Genomic DNA, 23,860 nt, shown 5'->3' with positions numbered 1-23,860 from the left:
TGTACCTCTATTGTTTCTCCAGTTTTCCAGGGAAGAAAATAGGCCAGAGGGACATGGGATGAATTGGTGTGCTTATCAGTGTGTGTGGATGAGGGGTACGGGGGCATCAGAGAGAAGACTGAAAATACAGATCAGGTGGGCTCCCAAATGAGGCGGGAGTTGGATCAAAAGTCCAAGTTGAGGAATTGGCCTTAGGTGATGGGGAGTGGGTGACCACATTCCATTGTGGCAGAGGATGGGGGAAAGGGCGGGTACCCCTGGAGATGAGGATGGGGGAAAGGGCGGGCACCCCTGGAGATGAGGATGGGGGAAAGGACGGGCACCCCTGGAGATGAGAATGGGGGAAAGGGCGGGCACCCCTGGAGATGAGGATGGGGGAAAGGGCGGGCACCCCTGGAGATGAGGATGGGGGAAAGGGCGGGCACCCCTGGAGATGAGGATGGGGGAAAGGGCGGGCACCCCTGGAGATGAGGATGGGGGAAAGGGCGGGTACCCCTGGAGATGAGGATGGGGGAAAGGGTGGGCACCCCTGGAGATGAGGATGGGGGAAAGGGCGGGCACCCCTGGAGATGAGGATGGGGGAAAGGACGGGTACCCATGGAGATGAGGATGGGGGAAAGGGCGGGCACCCCTGGAGATGAGGATGGGGGAAAGGGCGGGCACCCCTGGAGATGAGGATGGGGGAAAGGGCGGGCACCCCTGGAGATGAGGATGGGGGAAAGGGCGGGTACCCCTGGAGATGAGGGAGGGGAAGGCAGACAGAAGTTGGAAACCTCTTCCTCTTCTCAAGTAGACACAGAAAAGACCTGAAGACAGGTCAACATCAGACAGCTGGGTAGAACTGAAACTGTGGTTATGGAGAACACCAATCTGAGGCCAGGCGGAGAAGTTGGGAGGAAACACTGACTTACACAGATCAAAGGTTGAGATTTTTTTTAGATGGTTTCTAGTCAATCTATTATGTTTAGGTTTACAAATATTATCATGAGTTGTACATAGTCATTTTTAAATGATAACCTATTTTCCTGTACATCTGTGAATACTTTGCCTCTTTTCCTTAATTTTCTATATTTGTATTTTGTGTCCCCTCCCTTTTCCTTAAAGGCTAGATCAGGGGTCCCCAGACTTTTTACACAGGGGGCCAGTTCACTGTCCCTCAGACCGTTGGAGGGCCGGACTATAAAAAAAACTATGAACAAATCCCTATGCACACTGCACATATCTTATTTTAAAGTAAAAAAACAAAACGGGAACAAATACAATATTTAAAATAAAAAACAAGTAAATTTAAATCAAGAAACTGACCAGTATTTCAATGGGAACTATGGGCCTGCTTTTGGCTAATGAGATGGTCAATGTGCTCTCACTGACCACCAATGAAAGAGGTGCCCCTTCCGGAAGTGCAGCGGGGGTCGATAAATGGCCTCAGGGGGCCGCATGTGGCCCGTGGGCCGTAGTTTGGGGACCCCTGGGCTAGATAATGGTTTTTATTTAATTTTATACACTATTATATATTTTTTAAAAACTGAGTGATCATTTGCTTAGTTTTATTGCTTTTTCATTTTTTGATTCCTTGTTGTTTTTTTTTAAATCCTAATTAAATCCTTTCTTTCACTTTTCTTCTTTTTCTTTCTTACTTAAAATGTTTAATTCATTTATTATTACTATTTCTTGATTTCTAATTTTTATAAAGCTATGAAATTTCCTCTAAATACAGCTTTTAGCCACATTTCATCTTTTAATACAGAATATTTTAAGTCACCTTCTGCCATTTATTTCCAGTTATCTCAGAAATTTTTTAGAAGAATGTTAAAAAAAAATTTTTTCCCAAGTGTTTGGAATGTTTTGTTTCCTGCTTCCCCCAAGTTCTGTTGACTTGTAAGTAGAAATGATGGACTATTTTTTTTCTAATTTATTATTTCTTAATTCTGGCATTCTGGACTCTTGTAAACCTCCATGGGCATTTGAAAAACTTGGTAAATATCCCACAGTAGCTTGAAATGAAAGTGTATTTTCTGTTTTGAGGATATGTAATATGAAATGTGCCTCTTAATTCTATTACTTCTATTCTTAGTTGTCTTTCTCCATTTAATCTATTAAGTATTTATGTCTGTTTCTTCTTGTCTCTATTACCCTCTTTTTCTTGATCTAGTTGGTGGTGGGGGGGCCATACTGTCATGATAAATCTTCATTGTGAATTGTACATTTTAACTTTAAGTATTCACCTTTAAACTTTTAAAATTATAATTAATTTTTCTTTATACCTGTAGACATTTTCTGCTTCTTGTCTTTATTATTATTATTATTATTATTATTATTTTGGTAAAAGTTAAGGATAAACTTACAAGCATTTTTATCTTGTATTTAACCATGATAGTATTTATCATAATCCTTACTTATCTTTTCTTGATATATCTTTGATCATATTATTACTTTCACACTTTTTCTGTCATTTTGTTTATTTAGGTCTCTTGTAAATAAGTGGAATTAAAATTTGTTTACGAATCTACTCTGGGGATAGTTTCCACAGGAGAAGTTGCTAATTCACATTTATTGATATAATATATATATATATACTTAATTCTAATTAATTTTCTGCACTCACTTGCATATTTCTGTACAATATGTTTTGTCCTCTGTCTTTTACTACATGGTTTGTGTTTACGTGGATTAAAATATTAAAAGCTATATAGTTGGTTATTATTTTTATAGCTAATTAAATTTTAAACTTTAATTTATGTGCTTTATACCTCTATTTGGAGATTAATTTTTTACTTCAGAAAGAAATAACATCATGTACTTATTTATGTGCTGCTATGAAAGGTGAGAATATTTTCCCACTTAGAATTATCCTTTAATGCCTCTACTGCTTTATTTCTGTTATTATGCTTAGGGACTTTCCCCACTTTTATATAACTTTACTATTATTATTATTATTATTATTATTATATGAGATACTTTATTGTTACTCTAGTTCAGGGGTCAGGAACCTATGGCTCACGAGCCAGATGTGGCTCTTTTGATGGTTGCATCTGGCTCACGGACAAATCTTTAATAAAAAAAATAATGTTAAAAATATAAAGCATTCTCATGTATTATAATCCATTCATTTCCTACTGCTCATGTTCATGGTTGTGGGTGGCTGGAGCCAATCACAGCTGTCCTCTGGGACAACACCAAGTTTTTATTGGATAATGTGTAACGTACACGGGTCGTTGTGGCTCTCACAGAATTACATTTTAAAATATGTGGCGTTCATGGCTCTCTCAGCCAAAAAGGTTCCTGACCCCTGCTCTAGTTAATACATTTAGGGAACTATCAGTTGGCTTTGCAATTATTATTAATTGTTCGATCTTAGTTCTAAATATAAGTGGACTCAGTCAGTGCTCACATCCTCTGCTTACCTCTAAGTGTCCTGTTCTTGAAATCTTGATTGATTTTGAATCTCCTCTTGGTTGGATGACATTGCATCACTGAGTAGATTTTGAAGAAGAGTTACTAATAAGAGCTGCGATCCCTGACGGTGCTGAATGGAAAATCCGTTATTATTACCGTACTTATTATATACCTGTTGTGAGCTTAGCTGGGAAGTGAAGCCTCAGGTCTCCTGCTCGCTCTATATCAAACCTTCACTGCTTTCTATCATTGAACATCATGGTGAAAAAGTCAGAGGCTCCCTGACCTTTCCCCCTGTAATCGACTAATTTTTAAAGAACTTGATTTTATAGAATTCCATGTTTATCTTTCAAATTCTATTACTTGACCAAGATGTCTCAATTTTGATGATTCTCTGCAACTTTTTCCTGGGACATCGGATAGTCCTTCATTTCAGCGAAGTTATTTGTGCTGGAGGACTGGAGTGGATGTTGTGCTCTGTTTTGTTTTGCTGTCTGCTCTAGAATGCCTTTTATCTGTATGTTGCATTTCTGTTTTCAAGCCCTATCTGTCATCTCCTCCACTTGCTTTCATCTCCTGTCCTTCTCCTCTGCATTTTGTCAGTTTCCTGAAAATTGTTTTCCGCATCATCAACTTTGTTTTTGGTCTGTGGGTTTTACCTCTTATTACTTTAATATATTTATTGGTTCCGCGATATTATTATTGTCATCAGTTTCTTTCTTCAACTGCCAGCCCTCCTTTCATCTCAGTCTGATGTCTTATCATCTTATCTTTGATCGCCTTTTCTAGTACCTCTGTTAATTGTTACATACAATTTTCTTCGGTGCCCTGTTCTTTCAAAATAGATAATTCATTGGTCTTCTTTTTGTGCCCTTTTTCATTCTATCACCCTTTTTTTCTCTCTCAGTTCATATTTTTTCCAACTTATCTTCCATTGGGACATAATTATCAGAACTTTCTCTTGGTCCCCAAATAATAATGATAATATCTTTTTTAATTTAATCCTTTGTAGCCCCTTTGGTAGTCTACAAAGTCATAATTAGGTTCCTGGGTATGATCAGTTGATGAATTTACATCTCTGAACTCTGTCGTTTTAAGTTGTTTAAGTCCTGCTTGGGATTTGAGGGGCCCATTGGTCTGTTGGATTGGTGTGGCCAAACTTTTGTTTTCTTTCTGGTATGTTTTCCTCTTTTTTCTTTCATTCATCCAAGACTTTGCATTTTCAGACAACTAGCCACCATTTTACTTTTTTTGAAGTCCTTTGGTAACCTTAAAGCACATGTATATCTTTTTTTTTTTTTCTTTTTTTTTTTTAGGGATGTCCAACAAACACATCTCTGTTTTTAGATGTTGAGCTTCACTGTGGATTGACTTCTTCTCTGTATCGTTAGCACAATAATCAAATAACCACTTCAGGTGTAGAGGTGTTTTCTAATAGGTTTTTGTTCCTCATGAGAGTCTCTTATCGCAGGAGAGGCTTGTATCCTGAAGCATTTACCCAAACTCTTACTATTTTCTGGATAAAATATTCTGACTTTTTCCTTGTGGATTATCACGTCTCACTTTAGAAGTATCAAAGACACCATGTTATGAACTATTCTGAAGTTTTTGTGGGAGATGAATATTAGAGTAGCATTATTGCATTGTGCACACTTTTCACTCTTGCAAAGATAATAACTATGACTTTTGAGCATGAGCTCTTACTAGCTTCTGAAGTTGGATTCTACAACTTGGTATTTCCCCACTCATGGCTAAAAAGTGAAATATTTGTAAATATTAATATCCCTTTCCTAGGCTCTTTAAAAACTTCATAGCTATTATCCTATTCCATCAATCCCGTTTGTCAGTAGGGTACCCAGGGCCATGGCGAAGAGGACTTACCATTCTCGTTGGTGGTCTCAGGGACTGTTTAATACAAGGAGAAAGGTTTAAAACTTGAGTGAGCATCCAAATCACCCTGAGTGTTTGTTAGAATATAGATTGCTGGGCCCTACCCCAGAGTTTCTGATTCATTAAGTCTGGAGAGGAAGGTGAGAGTGTGTTATCTGTAGTGAATTCTTGGGTGGTGCTGACTCTGCTTGTGCAAGGACCCCTCTTTGAGAACCGTTGTTCTGAAGGATGGACATTCCTTACACTTTCAAAGTAGAGGTAAAAAAACTAGTCTTCCTATAGGGAGGACAAAACATGACCAACTGTGCGAATCTCAGCTTCTCCTTGATTTCCAAGCCATTCTCTTTATTATGATAAGAGACTCTTTTATAGGAGACCCCTATGGAGAGTATTTCTGATACATTTTGCTTTTCTCTGTTCAATGAACAAATATGGAAAGAATATAGATAAAAAAATAAATACATACATATATTTGTAAATGTAATCAAATGCTTCAACTTGTGGTTGGTTTCAGAACACCACAGTATCTAAGTCATCGTGAAACCCAGTGCCAACAACGTTCTGAAATTCCTGGGCTGAGTCTCCCACTGGCTGTGTCATGAGAAGACGTGCTTCTTTGCCAGGCATTTGAGGGACTGACTGCTCCTCTCCTTTCTGTTTTAAATTTCTTTTTTTTTAACTATTTTTTTTTTCATTTTTATTTTATTTATTTATTTTTAGAGAGGAGAGAGAGAGAGAGACAGAGAGAGAGAGAGAGAGAGAGGAGAGAGAGAGACTGAGAGAAAGAAGGGGGGAGGAGCTGGAAGCATCAACTCCCATATGTGCCTTGACCAGGCAAGCCCAGGGTTTCGAACCGGCGACCTCAGCATTTCCAGGTCGACGCTTTATCCACTGCGCCACCACAGGTCAGGCTCCTTTCCATTTTAAATGAACTGACCCTGCTATTTGCAGACACTCCTAAGGCTCACACAGCCAGCCCCTTCAGCGACTTTGTTGGCAGTACGCATTTTCCATAAGAAACATGGCGATGTTCCTCCTGGGGTAGATTTGGCAGGCATTAAGCTACTACATAACCTTGCTCTGATTCGTTGAGGTTGGATTCTGAAGAAAGATAATTCAGTGTTATAGCTCTTGTTCTTCTGTGTATACCTTTGTCAGCAACTTTCAGTCTTACACATGCCTTTCCAAAGTATGTGCACACGGCTTGCATGCCTAAGGAGATCTTTGAACAGTCGAACGGCAGGCGATGAATTTTGCACCTTTTCAGTTACTCTCCCTAGTGCAGAATTCAGAGCAGAGGAGATCTTGGAGGTTATAACTGGAATCCGCCTCCCCAGGGAAGAAAGACTAGTGGTAGTGAGGATATACGGGCATGAGCTTTAAGAGGGAATAGCCGCTCATGAACCGAGTAACGTTTATAGAGTATCTTGACTGCTGATTTCAATTCTCAAGTTATGGAATTCAAAAGATTTTTCTTTTTCTGGCTTCAAAGAGTTTGTGTTCCAGAGCCTTGGGTTATTTTTCCTGAGACCTCAGTTTCATTATCTGAAAAAAAGAAAAGACTGGATCAGGTTGGACTACCTGATCTTTTCAATCTCCTCCCTAATGGACACTGTGAGCCTATAGAGAATTAACTTTTAGAATGAAGTCTTCCATTTGATTTAAGGAGAGCATAAGTCGTATATTGTGTTGGTACATTTCAAGGAAGCCAAGGAGAGAAACTTCGCTCCTGCCTAATTTCATTTTACTTCCCTCCACTGAAAATGTTTTCAAAATATGTTGAGCTATAAGGGAGAATTGTTCCCCAGGTTTTGCAGAGTCCTTCCAAACAAGAATTAAAAGGTTTCTGTGGAGGGAAGGCAACCACATGGCCTCAAGTGTAGTCACAGGTGATGATTCCAAGTGTCACAACAGTTCAGGGTGGCTTAGCAGAGTTATAAATATGTGAGTGGGATGATGGCAGCCAGAATATCTTCCTTATGGATGACGACGAGGAAAAGGAAGATGGCCACTTACTCGAATATCAAGGACAAGTGGGGGCTGAAAATGAGAGTTCTTAGTCTCCTAGTAGTAGTCAGCTCATCGTTGTGATGTGGCTTCATGAGTTTCATTGGGCGCAGTGGGGGGTGTCAAAGTTTTGTTTTGATTTTCTGGTCATAGAACCTGTCTGGAATTACTTGCATTCCTAGGTGTTAAGTTTGCATTGGTACCATTAGCTAATTTTCTCCTAGAAAGCAGGCATGCAAACACTTATTCATACCACAAGTCTCATCAGGGCCAGACCTGGGCTAGCCCTGGGGACATAAGAACCAGAAGTGATTTTGAGTAGCCTGAGGCCCATCAGCTTGGAAGAAGATAATTTTGCATGTTGAACGGAAGAAAATGTGCAGTGTGTTTTGCACAGAAGTTGTAGTTGAAAGCCACATACTGAGTGTAGAACTTGACCATGTTTAATAACATTGACCCTTTACCCACAAAGCCTACAAGATTATTAACAGTGTGAGGGCCTTATCGCTAAAAAAATAATCTTGAAAAGTTTTCTGAAATACCCACTTCAGAAAAATAAAACTAAAAGCTCATGGTACCATATGACATGAAGGCCCCTAAGGTAATTTTGAAACATAGAACCCTAAACTCTTTGCATTAAGAGAAAACTAGCTGATGATCTAGTCTAGAGATTCCCTAGCCAGGACCTCAAGAAAGGCTTATGAGGGCAGGTGGGTTATATGCTGAGACCGAAAATATTCTACCTAGAGAGATTGCTCCTGACAGGGTTTCCAACCTCTATACTATGGTGACATTTTGGACCAGATCACTCTTTGTTGTTGGGGACCATCTTGTGAATTGTATAATATTTAGCAGAATCCCTGGCCTCCACCCACTAGATGCCAATAGCACCCTCTCTCAGTTGTGAGAACCAAAAATGTCTCTACATACTACCTGATAGCCCTGATGTGGGGTGGGGGGAACAGAGAGGGTGCAAAATTGCCACTGGTTGAGATGCCTGCTCTGTGATAAGATAGGATTAGTAGAAGAATCTGACTCTCATGATAAATCTTTTTATGTTTGATTAGACTCCTGTAATTCATTCATTTTGTTCACTTACTCAACACATTTGCTGAGTACCCATTGGTGTGAAGTGTCCCCAGAACTGAAGATTCCAATGTCAATAGGCATAGTCAGAAACAAATCTACATCATGCCAACAGTGAAGCAAGTAAAGCAGCAAAGTGCTTAAAAGTGGGTGTGGTCAGGGCTGTGGATAGGGGACTAGATTTCATGGGGTGGGGAGGGTGGGCTAGTGTTAGATGGAGTTGTCAGGGAAAACTCTTTGGGTAGAACCTGGAAGCCCAGACTAGAATGATGAAGAGTCAGCTATGTAAAACTGGGCACTTGTCTCTGAATAATATTAAAAAAATAAGGAAATGGGCTAAATTGAAAAAAGCAAGCTTTCAAAATCTGAGAAGGAAATCTTGTAAGATACACCCTTTGTACCAAAAAGTTGAGCTTCATAATCTAATCTCTTCATGCAGCAAAATCATCCAAATAAAGGCTCCAAAGACTTGCCCAAGGTGAAGATGGCATGCAGTCTTCAACCTGCTGGGAACACATTCTTTTACTGGCTGGACAGGCATTGCTGTATCCTTGTCACATACCTCAAGGCCAATAGTGAATAAGCTGAAAAACTTCAGTTTGTTGGGCAAAAATGAGATTTATCATTAAGGATTCATGGAATGTGGCCTTGACCGAGTACTTGAGAACTCTAGTGTTTTTATATGGTGATAAAGTCTACTGTTGTGTTGACAGACAAATGTTTTAACTTTCTGCTTAGAAGTTTTTGGGGTGCAGTGATTTCCAGGAGGAAATTTATTAGCTGAAGGTAGATTGAGGTTTGTGAAGGGGAGAGAAATTCCTTAGCTACTTATAAAAGAAATTCTAATTCTTGGGTATCTGCCAGCCGCATACATAAATGTATACTGTGTTTTTTTGTATTGTTAAGATTCTAGTAATTTGTTGGAACAGGGATGGGACAACTAATGGATCTGAATGGGCCAGTTGGTTAGTTTAATTAGGTGGAAGGATACTCTAATGGCTTCTTCTATAGGTGGAAGCAGAAAAGGAGGGAGAAAAAAAGTCACAATTTCCTTGGATAGGAAGAATGAAAGTGGTCATTATCTACACATTCCCAGCCATTCCAGTCTGCCTAGGGCTTTATCCTGGCAGGGGAGCTAGATTGAGAGCCATGGTTTGGAGAGGGACAGACAGACAGATCCAGGTGCCAGGTTTGTATAATCAGTTTTGTCAGATATAAGAAAAAAAAATTAGGAAAGGTCATTGCATTGCTTGCATCGGGGCCTGGTATGCCACTGATATAGGCAGATACGGGCCAGTTCTCATCTGAAGGGAGTGACTCGTCTGAAGTTTCTGAGCAAACTGAAAGCACACAAGGGGATGGGCAAAATCTCAAGGGGAATTAGGATGGGATATCTGTGGGCTTTTCCCCAGATAAAAGAAGTCATAGCAGAACTTTCTTATACTGTTCACATGCCAATTTTTTAGAGTCTCCCCCCCCCCCCGTCCCCATCCCCCAAATGATGATTGTGAGCAAGGTATGTTGTAAAAACGGTTTCTGGGTTCGTTCACTGGAAATGTAGAATTTAAACCTTGTGGGATTGGCTGGACCTTCTGTGCCAGGAGCAGTTATGGCCATGAAGACACGCCCACGGCTTGAGGTCAGTGGAGCTTTCAGACCCGCCTAGGAGGGACTTGGTGCCCCCGTTTGGTCTTTCATGATGTAGAAAATGACTTTTACCACAGCTTCTGCTTAGTCTGCGTCTTAATCAGTTCTGTAATGAAGACCCAGCAGCATATCTGCAACTTCCCTTTAATTTCACAATTTTTATAATGAGAGTTCTTGTAGTGTGAAAAGTGTCTGTAGAAACCCAGCCAGCATTCTGAAGAGTCTACAAAGGAACACCGTGATTTTCTGTCTCTGCCGTTTGGGTGAGGTTTGGCTCTAGAGGAGAGAAAATCAGTTCTCTCTTGTTCTAAATGCCAGCGTGAGAGTGGTTTCAAAATTTCCAAGGACCGTCCTGATGGGACCATGACATTTTAGAGAATTCAGTCAACACCAGGCATGGTTTTCCGTCATTTGAAAGAACAAGATGAGCTGGGATCTCATTTGTCATGGTTGTCTTTGGAGATTTTCATGTGCGGAGGCGTTTTGTTTTGTTTCTCGAGGAGAACTTCATCAGGATGCTTCTCAGAATTAGAGTTATCTAGTGAACTGAAGGTTCCCCTTTGCAGACAATGAAGTCTGAAGCTACTGAGATACCAGCATGCTTCCTCCCTTTCTTTTCCAGTCCCTTCTCTCCTCTTTTATCTACTTGTTCAAATCACACGCTTCCTTTTCTAAGGACAGGGGAGCTGGCAGACTGCCTATTGGCTTGTTGGCCTCAATTAGCCTTATATCATTGCAAAGGAATGCATGAATTCTCCTGAAGGTATGTACTGTCTTTCTGTATTAGACACTCACTACCTGCTTTTATAACAGGTCACTCAGCCCGAATCGCTTCTTATTTACATACCTGACATATCCATAGTCACTTGGAATGCATCCCTAATCTGTCATGTTATTTTAATGATGATCCCTAAGGTATCTTAGGAAATATTATTCCAACATGCTCTATAAAACTTGATAACTTTATGCAGGAGAACAAAGCTAAAACCGATAACCTGAAGACCAGCATTCTTGGCCAGAAGGTGACCAGGTTATTAATCTGCAGATTGCCTGCTTCAGACTTTACCCTTATGTACAAGGTTCCACAGATGGACCGGGCTGACCATGTAGAGCAGAGGCCACACGCATTGGCAGGATTCGAGGTCTCACGGTATTTCTCTGCTACTGTTTAAATTCAGCCTCACATTGGGGGTTACATATGTGATTGCAAATTAATTCTTTCTCTTCTGAAAATTTGGTTTTGAAGAACAGCTGTGTCTCCCTTCTGAATTCCTTAATTATTTATCCTCCCTGATATGTTAAACCTTTCATTAGTGTGGTGAATTGCCAAGAGTACACAGAATGGCTTAGATCATGTAGCAAACAGTATAAACATTTGATAGGACATTTGAAGACAGCACATGGTGAGCCAGGGTCTATAGTAGTACCAAATGCTGTAGGATCGATGGAGGTAGCTTGTTTTGGATGTTCTTTGTTGCTTTATTTTGCCAACAGACCTATTAATTTGGAGTGTACATGCTAATATCTGAGTTCAAATTAAATTTTAAAAATAGGAGAGAGAGATAGAGATACTATATTTGCATTTTAAATGATGAGAACTTCCACTTTGACCGTGATGGGAGTAGATGATAAGTAGTGGTATAGAACACCCTTTGTTGCTAAGAGTAGCAACTCAACATTCACCAGTGGATTAATTAATGATTCCCACTTCCCCCATTTTTCATCCTAAGCATGAAACTTCCCTCCAAACCACAGTCCTGGGTCTTACAAATCGACAAGTTGACCTCCCAGCCCAGCCCACAATTCTTTGACCTCATTAACAGTTTCCCATCTGCAGACACATTTGTAGAATGATCTTTAAGCTCCTGGTTTTTCTCTTTTTCTAGCTGAACCATCCCAAAGTTTGCCTTTCACTACCTGTCCTTGGATAATTGGTTTTCCTCCTCATAGGAAAGTAAAAAAGGCACAAACAACAGGTGCTAATTAAAACCTTTTGTTAGAATTGTGATTCAGGAGAACTGGGGAGAGCTCAGGGTCTTATAAATGAAACTAGGTTTCTGGAGTGGGCAGAGAAAAAAAGCACCTGACGGTGTGTCTGCTTCTGTTTCTCAAAGGCTTTGAAGGTTATAATTAGTTGTTGCTGAGTCCCGGGGCTAGAGTGCTTCACAGCTTTATTTCTGGTCGGCAGTCCTGCAGTCGGAGAGCAGGTTAGATCCAGGCAAGGCTTGCATGTTTAATTTGGACCCTCCCTGGAAACAGTTGGGATTTTGACTTGAAGACCATGTTTCTACTCCTGGACCATGCAAACTTAAAGAGTAGTGCTCGCCAAGCTGACACGGGATGGCATGGGTCGGGAGAGCGCCGTGGAACATCAAGAGCGTCTCCCCAAGCTGACACGGGATGGCATGGGTCGGGAGAGCGCCGTGGAACATCAAGAGCGTCTCCCCAAGCTGACACGGGATGGCATGGGTCGGGAGAGCGCCGTGGAACATCAAGAGCGTCTCCCCAAGCTGACACGGGATGGCATGGGTCGGGAGAGCGCCGTGGAACATCAAGGGCGTCTCCCCAAGCTGACACGGGATGGCATGGGTCGGGAGAGCGCCGTGGAACATCAAGAGCGTCTCCCCAAGCTGACACGGGATGGCATGGGTCGGGAGAGCGCCGTGGAACATCAAGAGCGTCTCCCCAAGCTGACACGGGATGGCATGGGTCGGGAGAGCGCTGTGGAACATCAAGGACGTCTCCCCAAGCTGACACGGGATGGCATGGGTCGGGAGAGCGCCGTGGAACATCAAGGGCATCTCCCCCTCCTCCAGCTACTTTGGGGCAGTGAGTTGGGAGGGCTCACTGTGGAGCTGTGGGTTGTCTCGTTTCACCTTCCTGGGTAGAAGATGGAGGCCTGATGGGTCCCAGGAATTCTGAGCACAGAAAGTGTGTGGGCGCTGGTATATAGTCAAGTTGATGTTCTTAAGGTGGAGAAAGAGCAGCTTGTAACTTCCTTTTTTGTAACTCCCCAGTTCCCATTCTCATGTGTCTATGCCAAATCTGTAACAAAACCTTTGGATTATTTAAAAAATAGGACTTCAACAGGTTGTCAAATACGGAACATTAAAACCCTACATTTCAAAATCCCAAAAACTATAAATGTAAACTGAACAAACTGATCATGAGTAGAACTGAAGAGAAATACGGAATTAGAATGGTCTACGGGTTTCAGGTTAGGAGGACTAATCACATTAGGTGTGCGTTTATTTGAGAATGAATCTATGTTCACCTAGCCTGTGTCAGGGGTGGTGGTTAGCATCTAGTCACCCGATGGAAATACCGTATTGGGGATAGGAGGTGGGGGTAGGGGGGGGTGCTTGTTTGATTTGTAGATTTCATCTCATGACCTTTTGAAATAGCATTTCTTTTCAATTAGTTCAGAAGCTTCTTCTGCTTTTGATTTTGCTGATTTGGTCAGTGAGGGAGAAAAATATTGCTAATCTCATTATCACACTATTTTTAAAATGAAGTAGATGTGAGATCAAGGCTTTAGATTTTAAATCATAATCTTGCAGCAGATCAGTCTAGTTTCACCTTTCAGAGCTGCTGCTCTTTATGGGTTGATGGAGCAGTCAGTTATGCAGAGCTTTTTCTCATCTTTTTCTTCCCTCGTTGTTGGTTTCTCAGAGGATTACCAGCTGCTGCAAACAACACCCACCACCACCACAAACGTGCTCTGGTGGATGGGTGGGTCATCCTCTGGTCCCGTCTGTCTTCACTGTCTCTCCCCTCCCCTACTCTCTTCTCCTCCTCCTCTTACTTCTGGCCCATGGGCACATCCTCAGTCTCATAAACACATCGAGTTTCTGTTTCCTTGAGTGTTTAGGGCCAGGCTGGCAATTTCTGTCGTCTTCTCCAGTCAGCCTCTTCGGAGAAATGTGTACACAAAGACAAAATGGCTTTCAAAGGAGGCGACATCCTCATTTCTGTACTTGGTGCAGACATCAAATTGAAGGCCACTCAGCTCTACCTGATGCTGGTTCTCTCAGCAGCCTGGAGATTAACCTCTTCTAAGGCTCTGAGCTATTTTTGAGGTAGAGGCTGCAACAACATTAAAGCTAGAACCCATTAGGAAATCACTTTCATCATCTCTTCTTTTGCCAAATCAGTGGCTTTTTTTTTTCCTGATCCCCTAACCCTTTAATCTCCTTTGTATCAGAACAAGGAGGCTGTTGGTTTGTGTTTGCATCCCACGACGTTCGAATCCTTAAGAGCTCCTGAAGATGCCCAGGTATTCGAGGACTGCAGAGAGAGGTGAATCTCGTCCCTGGTGGATGGCTAATGCTGGAGGTGGCCCGCTTCCCTTGTGCAGAACCGTCGTTTTTGTTGGTGTTGTGCAAACCAGGCTCCAACTTTCCAAAAGACACACAGCAGAAAGGCTTTTGTTGCATTATTTCTAAAGGCTTGAAGTTTCGAAGGGAAGAGATTTTGTTTTCCTCTGGGCTACACAATGGAGCTTTCAGAGAACCTCTTTTAAAAGGAATAGCTACAGCCTTTGTGTTGAAGGGTGTGTCTGTTGGCAGGGTCTGCTGATGCAGACAGACTGGCTGGTGATTAACAAAGGTCATTAGACTTTGGAATCTGGCAAGCAGAGTCAGATGGTATGTCTTCTGTGTGTGGAAGGACGACTCCCAAGAAGCCAAGGCATTCTGGAGGTTCCCCCACCCCACCCCCAAGTCCTGCTGTCATTACAGGGTCTGGTCCAGGGCCGTCTTGTAATAACCAGTGCTCTGCTGGGACTAACGGACAAGCATATCAATCATGGGATAATAGAACCTTCGGAGATCTTGGTGCATGACATTTGAGGAAGAGAAAGGTGCAGCTTTTCGGAAGGAAAGGCAAACAGTCCGTTCTTTGTTGGGAGGAGAAGAGGCTAGGAAGAGCCCAGCCTGCTCTCTGAGTGTTCATGACTGATCGTCAGCCTAGCAGAATCCCAGAGAAGCCATGTCGTGTGCACAGAGAAACCCTTAGCTAAAATGGCTGCCCCTAAAGCTCCGAGGACTGGGGCAGCTCAGTGAGTCTCAGAGCTTCAGTGACGCAGGAGCTCATATCTCTTGAAAGTGTGATAAACACATTCAGCAGAGCTGTGGCTTGTTTGGCTGAGATGAAAGGACTAAGCTTGGGGGGATGGGGAGTGCACACACTGGATGATCTGCTTCTTTTTTTTTTCCCCCTTCTGTGAAGTGTTCTAAATGCAGGAGTCGTCTGCACCATGGAAAAATTTGTTTTCAGGTCTAATGGACTGTGCGAAAGAAGTTGGGTGGGGCCTGGGTGACTGCTGTAATTCGATCCAGAGCTGATAGCAACCTCTTCCACACAATTTGGGTTGGTGCTTAGACATAAGAGAGCTTGTGTATCTGGAATATTGAGACTCAGTTAGCTGAAAAGGCTCTGAAAGACTCTGGTACACATAGTTCAGTGTTGATTGAAAAAGGACGAATTGCTGGGGGGAAGAAGAAGAGGTGCCTATCTGCATCTCACTCTGTAAGCTCTGTCTTTCCAGAGCCAGACTTGCCAGGAGTTATTTTAGTAGGCTATCAGCAGGAGTGCCCTTTCATAGAAAATCCTCCGGCCATGGCCCCTTTCACTACATGGACCTATTACTAGACTTTGTGCTCCTGCAAGGATAATTTATCTTTTCCAAGGGACGTAGAGAGAGTTGCAGCACAAGAAAAGTATGGGAAGATTTGGCGACCGCTTTAGTTCTCGGACGCCTGGTTCTAGATTACAGTGACTCAGTCGAGTTTGTGGTGAGTGAGCTCAATGAAGTAACTCACTCATTAAGATAACAACTGGGTATCTCCACTCAGAATCTATATTAAGATAGGAGGGAGGACGGTGCCTTCTACGTTTTTAACTTCTTAATGGTGGGACTCTCCACTGAGTTAGTGTGAAGCTATCTACACATGTAATTCTATCCCATAGTAAATAGAATGAAGGTAGCTAGGAAAGTTTTTATTCTACATCAAGGTCCCAGCTTTTTTTTTTTTTTTTTTTTTTTGTCCAAGTACACACTTCTCATTTATAGAGGAGAGAAATAGGAAGAGGTAACGTCATGGCTTTGAAGCCCCTCTTCAAGACTGTAAGCTTCAGTTGCCTTCGTGTAAATTGAGGTACCAAGGTGCAACTTTAAACAAGAAATGGGATTGTCATTTCAAGTTGGTTGTTTGAGAACCTCATGAGAAATATTTTATGACCTAATTAGATTGGAGAAGCTGTTAGGTTATAATTGGTGGGTAGTAAAAAGCAAATAACCATTTAGCTCATGAAGAAGAAGGAAAAAAAGCCAACAGAAGTGTTTAGGGAAGGGAGGAAAGAGGTGTATCCCCATACCAGTTAAGATATTAAATTAAAATAATAAAATTATTTTTGAAATTTTATTTCTTAAAATTACTAAGATTAAAATAATAAAAGGTACAATAAAAGCTCTCTCTACCACCACTCTGAGATTGAATACTGTTTCACAGTTTAGTAAGAAAGAATCAGTGTTATAATATTAAAATGGCAAATGAAGATTGGAATTTTTCCTTTCTTCTGGATGGACATCCTCTGTACTTTTGAGAAGGTTCTGATTCAAAAAAGAAAATGGGGCTAAGCCAGAACCAAAGTCAGAATTAACTTACCAAGAAATTTGAATTTAATGAAGAAGTTCAGAAACGACTAAAACTTGGGACGTTTCCTTGACAAATGGCATTTGAAGACATAATTATGTCAAGCCAATAAAAGTTATTTGTTTGGTTCTTTTCTTTTCTTTCTCCTTCTTTGAAGTTATGAAGTCAGGGACATCATCTTGATTTTTATATCTGGTTGGCTTCCTTCAGTCAGTGTCCCAACTGGTCGAGTCTAGTAAGAGATATCTGCCGATATTAGAGTTTTTTGCATTCATGGCTTCCAGCGCCATCTACTAGGAGTATGCATCTATTGCCTTCCCTAAGATGGTTTGTTCTGACTTCTGCCACAGGTCCCTAATGTGAGAGGGTAGACCAGGTCATGGAGGTGCTTCAGTGTGATGGCTGTGACTTCAGAGCCCCGTCTTACGAAGATCTCAAGGCTCACATTCAGGATGTCCACACGGCGTTTCTGCAGCCAACTGATGTCGCTGAAGACAATATTAATGAGCCACGATCCGGGTCCATGAATGCCAGCAATCAGACCGAGGTGGAGTTTTCTTCTATAAAGGATGAATTTGCGATTGCAGAGGATTTTTCAGGTAAATCTAGACTAAACTCAGCATGTCCTGATAGATTTCATGGCTCTCATCTATTCTGAGCCAGAGGCCATGGTTCTTGATACACTTGGCTTCTACACCGCAGAGTTTCTTGAGCCTTGAGCCATGTTTGTGGTTTGGGCGTCGTTTCTCTTCTTGGGTGTCCTAGGTTATTGTCCTCTCGGCATCCTTATGACTCTTAGTTTCCTTTCCATTTGGAAAACAACACATTACTTCTAAAAGTTCTAGAATGGACATTGCAGTTGGTGAAACATTGCCTTTTACAGCTACATGGCATGTTATTGAAGATGATATGAGAATTGTGACTAGAGTTGAACATCCGCATCTTATGTCGGTGAGACTTGATATGTGTATGTTCATTAGTGCTTCATTAATTTTCTTCAGGGCCTTATCATGAGCTGTTAGGCCTTTTAAGTATGATGTTTATGAATGAAAAAAATTGAAAAGGAAAATTGATTTGCATGATTAAATTTCTTTTTTTTTTTTTTTTGGTATTTTTCTGAAGCTGGAAACGGGGAGAGACAGTCAGACAGATTCCCGCATGCGCCCGACCGGGATCCACTCGGCACGCCCACCAGGGGCGATGCTCTGCCCACCAGGGACGATGCTCTGCCCCTCCGGGACGTCACTCTGCCGCGACCAGAGCCACTCTAGCACCTGGGGCAGAGGCCAAGGAGCCATCCCCAGCGCCCGGGCCATCTTTGCTCCAATGGAGCCTTGGCTGCGGGAGGGGAAGAGAGAGACAGAGAGGAAGGAGGGGGGGGGTGGAGAAGCAAATGGGCACTTCTCCTATGTGCCCTGGCCGGGAATCGAACCCGGGTCCCCCGCACGCCAGGCTGACGCTCTATCGCTGAGCCAGCCGGCCAGGGCCTGATTGAATTTCTTAAATCTCTTTTGCTTGGCTTTGCTTGTCCTGCTTACTTTATGCTTTCTCTTTAGGTCAAAGTGCAACTGCATTGGGAACCGGAAGTTACTATGGCCACAGTCCAGGATATTATGGTCAGCATGTTAGCCCTAATCCCAAACCAACAAACAAGTTTTTTCAATGCAAGTTCTGCGTACGCTACTTCAGGTCAAAAAACCTCCTCATTGAACACACTAGGAAGGTCCATGGGGCTCAGGCTGAAGGGAGTTCAGCAGGATCCCCTATTCCAGGATCCTTAAATTATAACATCATGCTGCATGAGGGATTTGGGAAGGTCTTCTCTTGCCAGTTTTGCACATACAAATCACCAAGAAGGGCGAGAATCATGAAGCATCAGAAGATGTATCACAAGAACAATTTGAAGGAGATCACTGCTCCCCCTCCTGCCCCTGCTCCCATGCCAGACCCTGTGGTCCCGCCCGTGTCCCTGCAGGACCCCTGCAAGGAACTGCCTGCAGAGGTCGTGGAGCGCAGCATCTTAGAATCTATGGTCAAGCCTTTGACCAAGTCTCGAGGCAACTTTTGCTGTGAGTGGTGCAGCTACCAGACCCCCCGCCGAGAACGCTGGTGTGACCACATGATGAAGAAACACCGCAGTATGGTCAAGATCCTGTCCAGTCTCAGACAGCAGCAGGAAGGGACAAACTTACCTGACGTGCCGAACAAGAACGCCCCCAGCCCCACTTCCAACTCCACCTATCTGTCCATGAATGCTGCAAGCCGGGAGCTACCCAACACGAACATCTCCAACTACCGGGGCTCCATCAGCAACTCCATCATGAGACCCAATTCTTCTTCAGCTTCCAAGTTTTCACCCATGTCTTATCCTCAGATGAAGCCGAAGTCACCTCACAATTCTGGCCTTGTTAACTTGGCAGAGAGATCCCGTTACGGAATGGCTGACATGACCAATTCTTCTGCCGACCTGGAAACTAACAGCATGCTGAATGACTCTAGTTCCGATGAAGAGCTGAATGAAATAGACAGCGAGAATGGTTTAAGTGCTATGGATCACCAGACGTCTGGCCTATCTGCAGAGCAGCTGATGGGCTCAGATGGCAACAAGTTATTGGAGACCAAGGGGATTCCCTTTAGGAGGTTTATGAACAGGTTTCAGTGCCCCTTCTGTCCTTTCCTCACCATGCATCGACGTAGCATCTCCCGTCACATAGAAAACATTCACTTATCTGGAAAGACCGCTGTCTACAAATGTGATGAATGTCCGTTTACTTGCAAGAGCTCATTAAAACTTGGGGCTCACAAACAGTGTCACACGGGTACCACGTCAGATTGGGATGCTGTGAATTCCCAGAGTGAAAGCATTTCTTCCTCACTGAATGAAGGTGTAGTGTCTTACGAGAGTTCAGGCATCAACGGGAGGAAGTCAGGAGTTATGCTGGATCCCTTGCAGCAGCAGCCGCCGCCACCGCCGCCACCGCCACCTCCATCACAGCCTCAGCCACCACAGCTGCAGCCACCACATCAGGTGCCACCGCAGCCCCAGCCCCCACCGACGCAGCCGCCACAGCCCCCTGTGCAAGCCCCACCTCTCCACCCTTACAAATGCACCATGTGTAGTTACTCCACCACGACTCTGAAAGGGCTAAGAGTCCATCAGCAGCACAAACACTCATTCTGCGACAACTTGCCAAAATTCGAGGGGCAGCCCTCCAGCCTACCATTGGAAAGTGAGACAGACAGCCACCCCTCTTCCAGCAACACTGTGAAGAAAAGCCAGACCTCAATTCTTGGGTTGTCCTCCAAGAACAATTTTGTAGCTAAGGCCTCTAGGAAGCTCGCTAGTGACTTCCCTCTTGATTTATCGCCCGTGAAGAAGAGGACTAGGATTGACGAGATCGCAAGCAACTTGCAGAGCAAAATTAACCAAACCAAACAGCAAGAAGATGCGGTGATCAACGTTGAGGATGATGAGGAGGAAGAGGAAGACAATGAAGTGGAAATAGAGGTTGAGTTGGACCGGGAAGAAGAGCCACCAGAGCCAATCCTGGAGGTGCCTACTCCCTTTTCAGCCCAACAGATTTGGGTGAGAGATGCCGGTGAGCCCCAGAAGGAGCCCAACTTCAGAAATGTCACCCACGATTACAACACCACCAATGGGGCTGAGATTGAGCTCACCCTTTCTGAAGATGAAGAGGATTATTACGGCTCCTCAACAAACTTGAAAGATCACCAAGTTTCCAACACTGCTCTGCTGAACACCCAGGCTCCTATCTACAGTACCGAGCACAATAATGAAAATGCAGACTTTGGTGACTCTGGAAGGCTTTACTATTGCAAACACTGTGACTTTAACAACAAATCTGCCCGGAGTGTCAGCACCCACTATCAGCGAATGCACCCATACATTAAATTCAGCTTTAGGTACATCTTGGACCCCAACGATCACAGTGCGGTATACAGGTGCCTAGAATGCTACATTGATTACACCAACTTTGAAGATCTGCAGCACCATTACGGTGAACACCACCCAGAAGCCATGAATGTCCTCAACTTTGACCATTCGGACCTGATCTACCGGTGTCGGTTTTGTTCCTACACGAGCCCAAATGTCAGAAGCCTGATGCCGCACTACCAAAGAATGCATCCCACGGTGAAGATCAACAATGCGATGATATTTTCCAGCTACGTTGTGGAGCAGCAGGAAGGGCTGAGCACGGAATCCCAGACGCTGAGGGAGATTCTGAATTCGGCACCCAAGAACATGGCAACGTCCACTCCCATGGCTCGTGGTGGTGGTATGCCGGCAGTGTTTAATAAAAACACTCCTTCAAAGACCTTTACTCCAGAATGTGAAAATCAAAGGGACCCCTCTGTTAACACCGTGGTCGTTTACGACTGTGACGTTTGCTCATTCGCCAGCCCCAACATGCATTCTGTTTTGGTCCATTACCAGAAGAAACACCCTGAAGAAAAGGCTTCCTACTTTAGGATCCAGAAAACCATGCGAATGGTGTCTGTGGACAGGGGCTCTGCCCTTGCTCAATTATCATTTGAGGTGGGTGCTCCAATGTCTCCCAAAATGTCCAACATGGGTTCCCCACCCCCCCCACAACCCCCGCCACCAGACCTCAGTACTGAGCTTTACTACTGCAAACACTGTTCTTACAGCAATCGGTCAGTTGTGGGAGTGCTTGTCCACTACCAGAAAAGACACCCAGAAATAAAGGTTACTGCCAAATATATCAGACAGGCCCCTCCCACAGCTGCAGTGATGAGAGGGCCCGAGGGGCCCCATGGCTCCCCTCTGCCACCCACCCCCATGCCACCGCTGAACCGAAGCAGCTCGGAGAGAGATGGCCCCCCTGTGGAGAACGAGATGTTCTTTTGCCAGCACTGTGATTATGGGAACCGGACGGTCAAAGGGGTACTCATTCATTATCAGAAGAAGCACCGAGACTTCAAGGCCAATGCAGACGTGATCCGGCAGCACACAGCCACTATCCGAAGTCTCTGTGACCGTAACCAGAAGAAGCCCGCCGGTTGCATGCTTGTCACCCCCTCTAACATGGAGCGGGACAAGACAAAACTACGAGCGCTCAAATGTAGGCAGTGCTCGTATACCTCCCCTTACTTCTATGCACTGAGGAAGCACACCAAGAAAGATCACCCCGCCCTGAAGGCCACGGTCACATCCATCATGCGGTGGGCCTATCTGGATGGCTCGATAGAAGCTGGCTACCACTGTGAGTGGTGCATCTATTCCCACCCGGAGCCCAGTGGTTTGCTCCTGCATTACCAAAGGAGGCACCCAGAGCATTATGTTGACTATACTTACATGGCTACCAAACTCTGGGCTGGGCCAGACCCATCCTCTCCCTCCCTCATGATGCCAGCTGAAGCCAAAACGTACCGATGCCGAGACTGTGTTTTTGAAGCCGTCTCTATCTGGGACATCACCAATCATTACCAAGCATTCCACCCCTGGGCTATGAATGGTGATGAGTCGGTGCTGCTGGACATCATCAAGGAGAAAGATGCTGTTGAGAACCCCATCCTTTCAGCCGAAGAGTTAGTGGGCCCCATGAATTGTGAAAACAGTATGCCCACCCCACTCCCGGAGCAGGAAGCTGAGTGCCCCGAGGATGTAAGGCTTTCCCCAGAGAAAAGCATCCAGCTCTCCTCGGCCAACCCTGCCATCTCCTCCACCCCGTACCAGTGCACAGTGTGCCAGTCTGAGTATAACAACCTGCATGGCCTTCTGACCCATTATGGGAAGAAGCACCCCGGCATGAAGGTGAAGGCCGCCGACTTTGCCCAGGACATCGACATCAACCCAGGCGCCGTCTACAAGTGCAGGCACTGCCCTTACATCAACACGCGCATCCATGGCGTCCTGACCCACTACCAGAAGCGACACCCGTCCATCAAGGTGACCGCCGAGGACTTTGTGCACGACGTGGAGCAATCTGCCGACATCACCCAGAATGACGTGGAAGAGACGAGCAGGATCTTCAAGCAAGGGTACGGCGCCTACCGCTGCAAACTGTGTCCGTACACACACGGCACTCTGGAGAAGCTCAAAATCCACTATGAGAAGTATCACAATCAGCCCGAATTTGATGTCTTTTCCCAGTCGCCCCCGAAGCTGCCTGTCTCCCTCGAGCCCGAGATAACCACTGAAGTGAGTCCCTCCCAAGTCTCCATCACTGAGGAGGAGTTGGGAGAGGAGCCCGTGTCCACTTCTCACTTCTCTACCTCGCACCTGGTCTCCCACACTGTGTTCCGGTGTCAGCTCTGCAAGTACTTCTGCTCCACGAGGAAGGGCATTGCCAGGCACTACCGCATCAAGCACAACAACGTCCGAGCCCAGCCCGAGGGCAAGAACAACCTCTTCAAGTGTGCCCTGTGTGCCTACACCAACCCCATCCGCAAAGGGCTGGCTGCCCACTACCAGAAGCGCCATGATATCGATGCATATTACACCCACTGCCTGGCAGCCTCCAGGACCATCAGCGATAAGCCCAACAAGGTCATCATCCCGTCCCCGCCCAAGGACGACTCCCCGCAGCTCAGCGAGGAACTCCGGCGGGCAGTGGAGAAGAAGAAGTGCTCCCTGTGCTCCTTCCAGTCCTTCAGCAAGAAGGGTATCGTGTCCCATTACATGAAGCGCCACCCGGGGGTGTTCCCCAAGAAGCAGCACGCCAGCAAGCTGGGGGGCTACTTCACCGCCGTCTACGCCGATGAGCAGCACGAGAAGCCGGTGCTGCTGGAGGAGGAAGAGAGAGGCAGCTTTGAGAAGGCCGAGGTGGAGGGAGGCGAAGCCCCGGAGATGGAGTGGCTCCCGTTCCGCTGCATCAAATGCTTCAAGCTCTCCTTCAGCACGGCCGAGCTGCTGTGCATGCATTACACCGACCACCACAGCCGAGACCTCAAGAGGGACTTCGTCATCCTGGGCAACGGCCCCCGCTTGCAGAACCCCGCCTACCAGTGTAAGCACTGTGATAGCAAGCTGCAAAGCACAGCGGAGCTGACCTCACACTTGAACGTTCACAATGAGGAATTCCAGAAGCGTGCCAAACGTCAGGAGAGGAGGAAACAGCTTTTGAGCAAGCAGAAATATGCAGATGGTGCTTTTGCAGATTTCAAACAAGAGAGGGTAAGGATATGTTTTGATT

At 44.6% G+C, this 23,860-nt stretch overlaps 1 protein-coding gene across 7 annotated transcripts in view; it reads left to right on the top strand.

Annotated features, from left to right (window-relative positions):
* ZNF462 (zinc finger protein 462) overlaps positions 1–23,860 on the top strand; it is a 145,678-nt gene that overhangs the window by 41,647 nt on the left and 80,171 nt on the right. For 6 of the 7 annotated variants that reach the window (XR_010749189.1, XM_066367503.1, XM_066367502.1 and 3 more), the window contains exons 2-3: positions 17,033–17,281; positions 18,239–23,841. Coding sequence is in view for 6 of the 7 variants with exons in the window: in XM_066367503.1 (XP_066223600.1) it covers positions 17,062–17,281; positions 18,239–23,841 (5,823 nt within the window). In the remaining variant the exon portion in view is untranslated. The remainder of the gene's footprint in view (positions 1–17,032; positions 17,282–18,238; positions 23,842–23,860) is intronic. The other variant, XM_066367508.1, reaches the window with a different exon arrangement.

This window comes from Saccopteryx leptura, chromosome 2, assembly GCF_036850995.1.
Source record: "Saccopteryx leptura isolate mSacLep1 chromosome 2, mSacLep1_pri_phased_curated, whole genome shotgun sequence".
Classification (NCBI taxonomy): Eukaryota; Metazoa; Chordata; class Mammalia; order Chiroptera; family Emballonuridae; genus Saccopteryx; species Saccopteryx leptura.
Note: the sequence above shows the minus strand (reverse complement) of the source record. Positions and strands in the feature narration are given on the sequence as shown.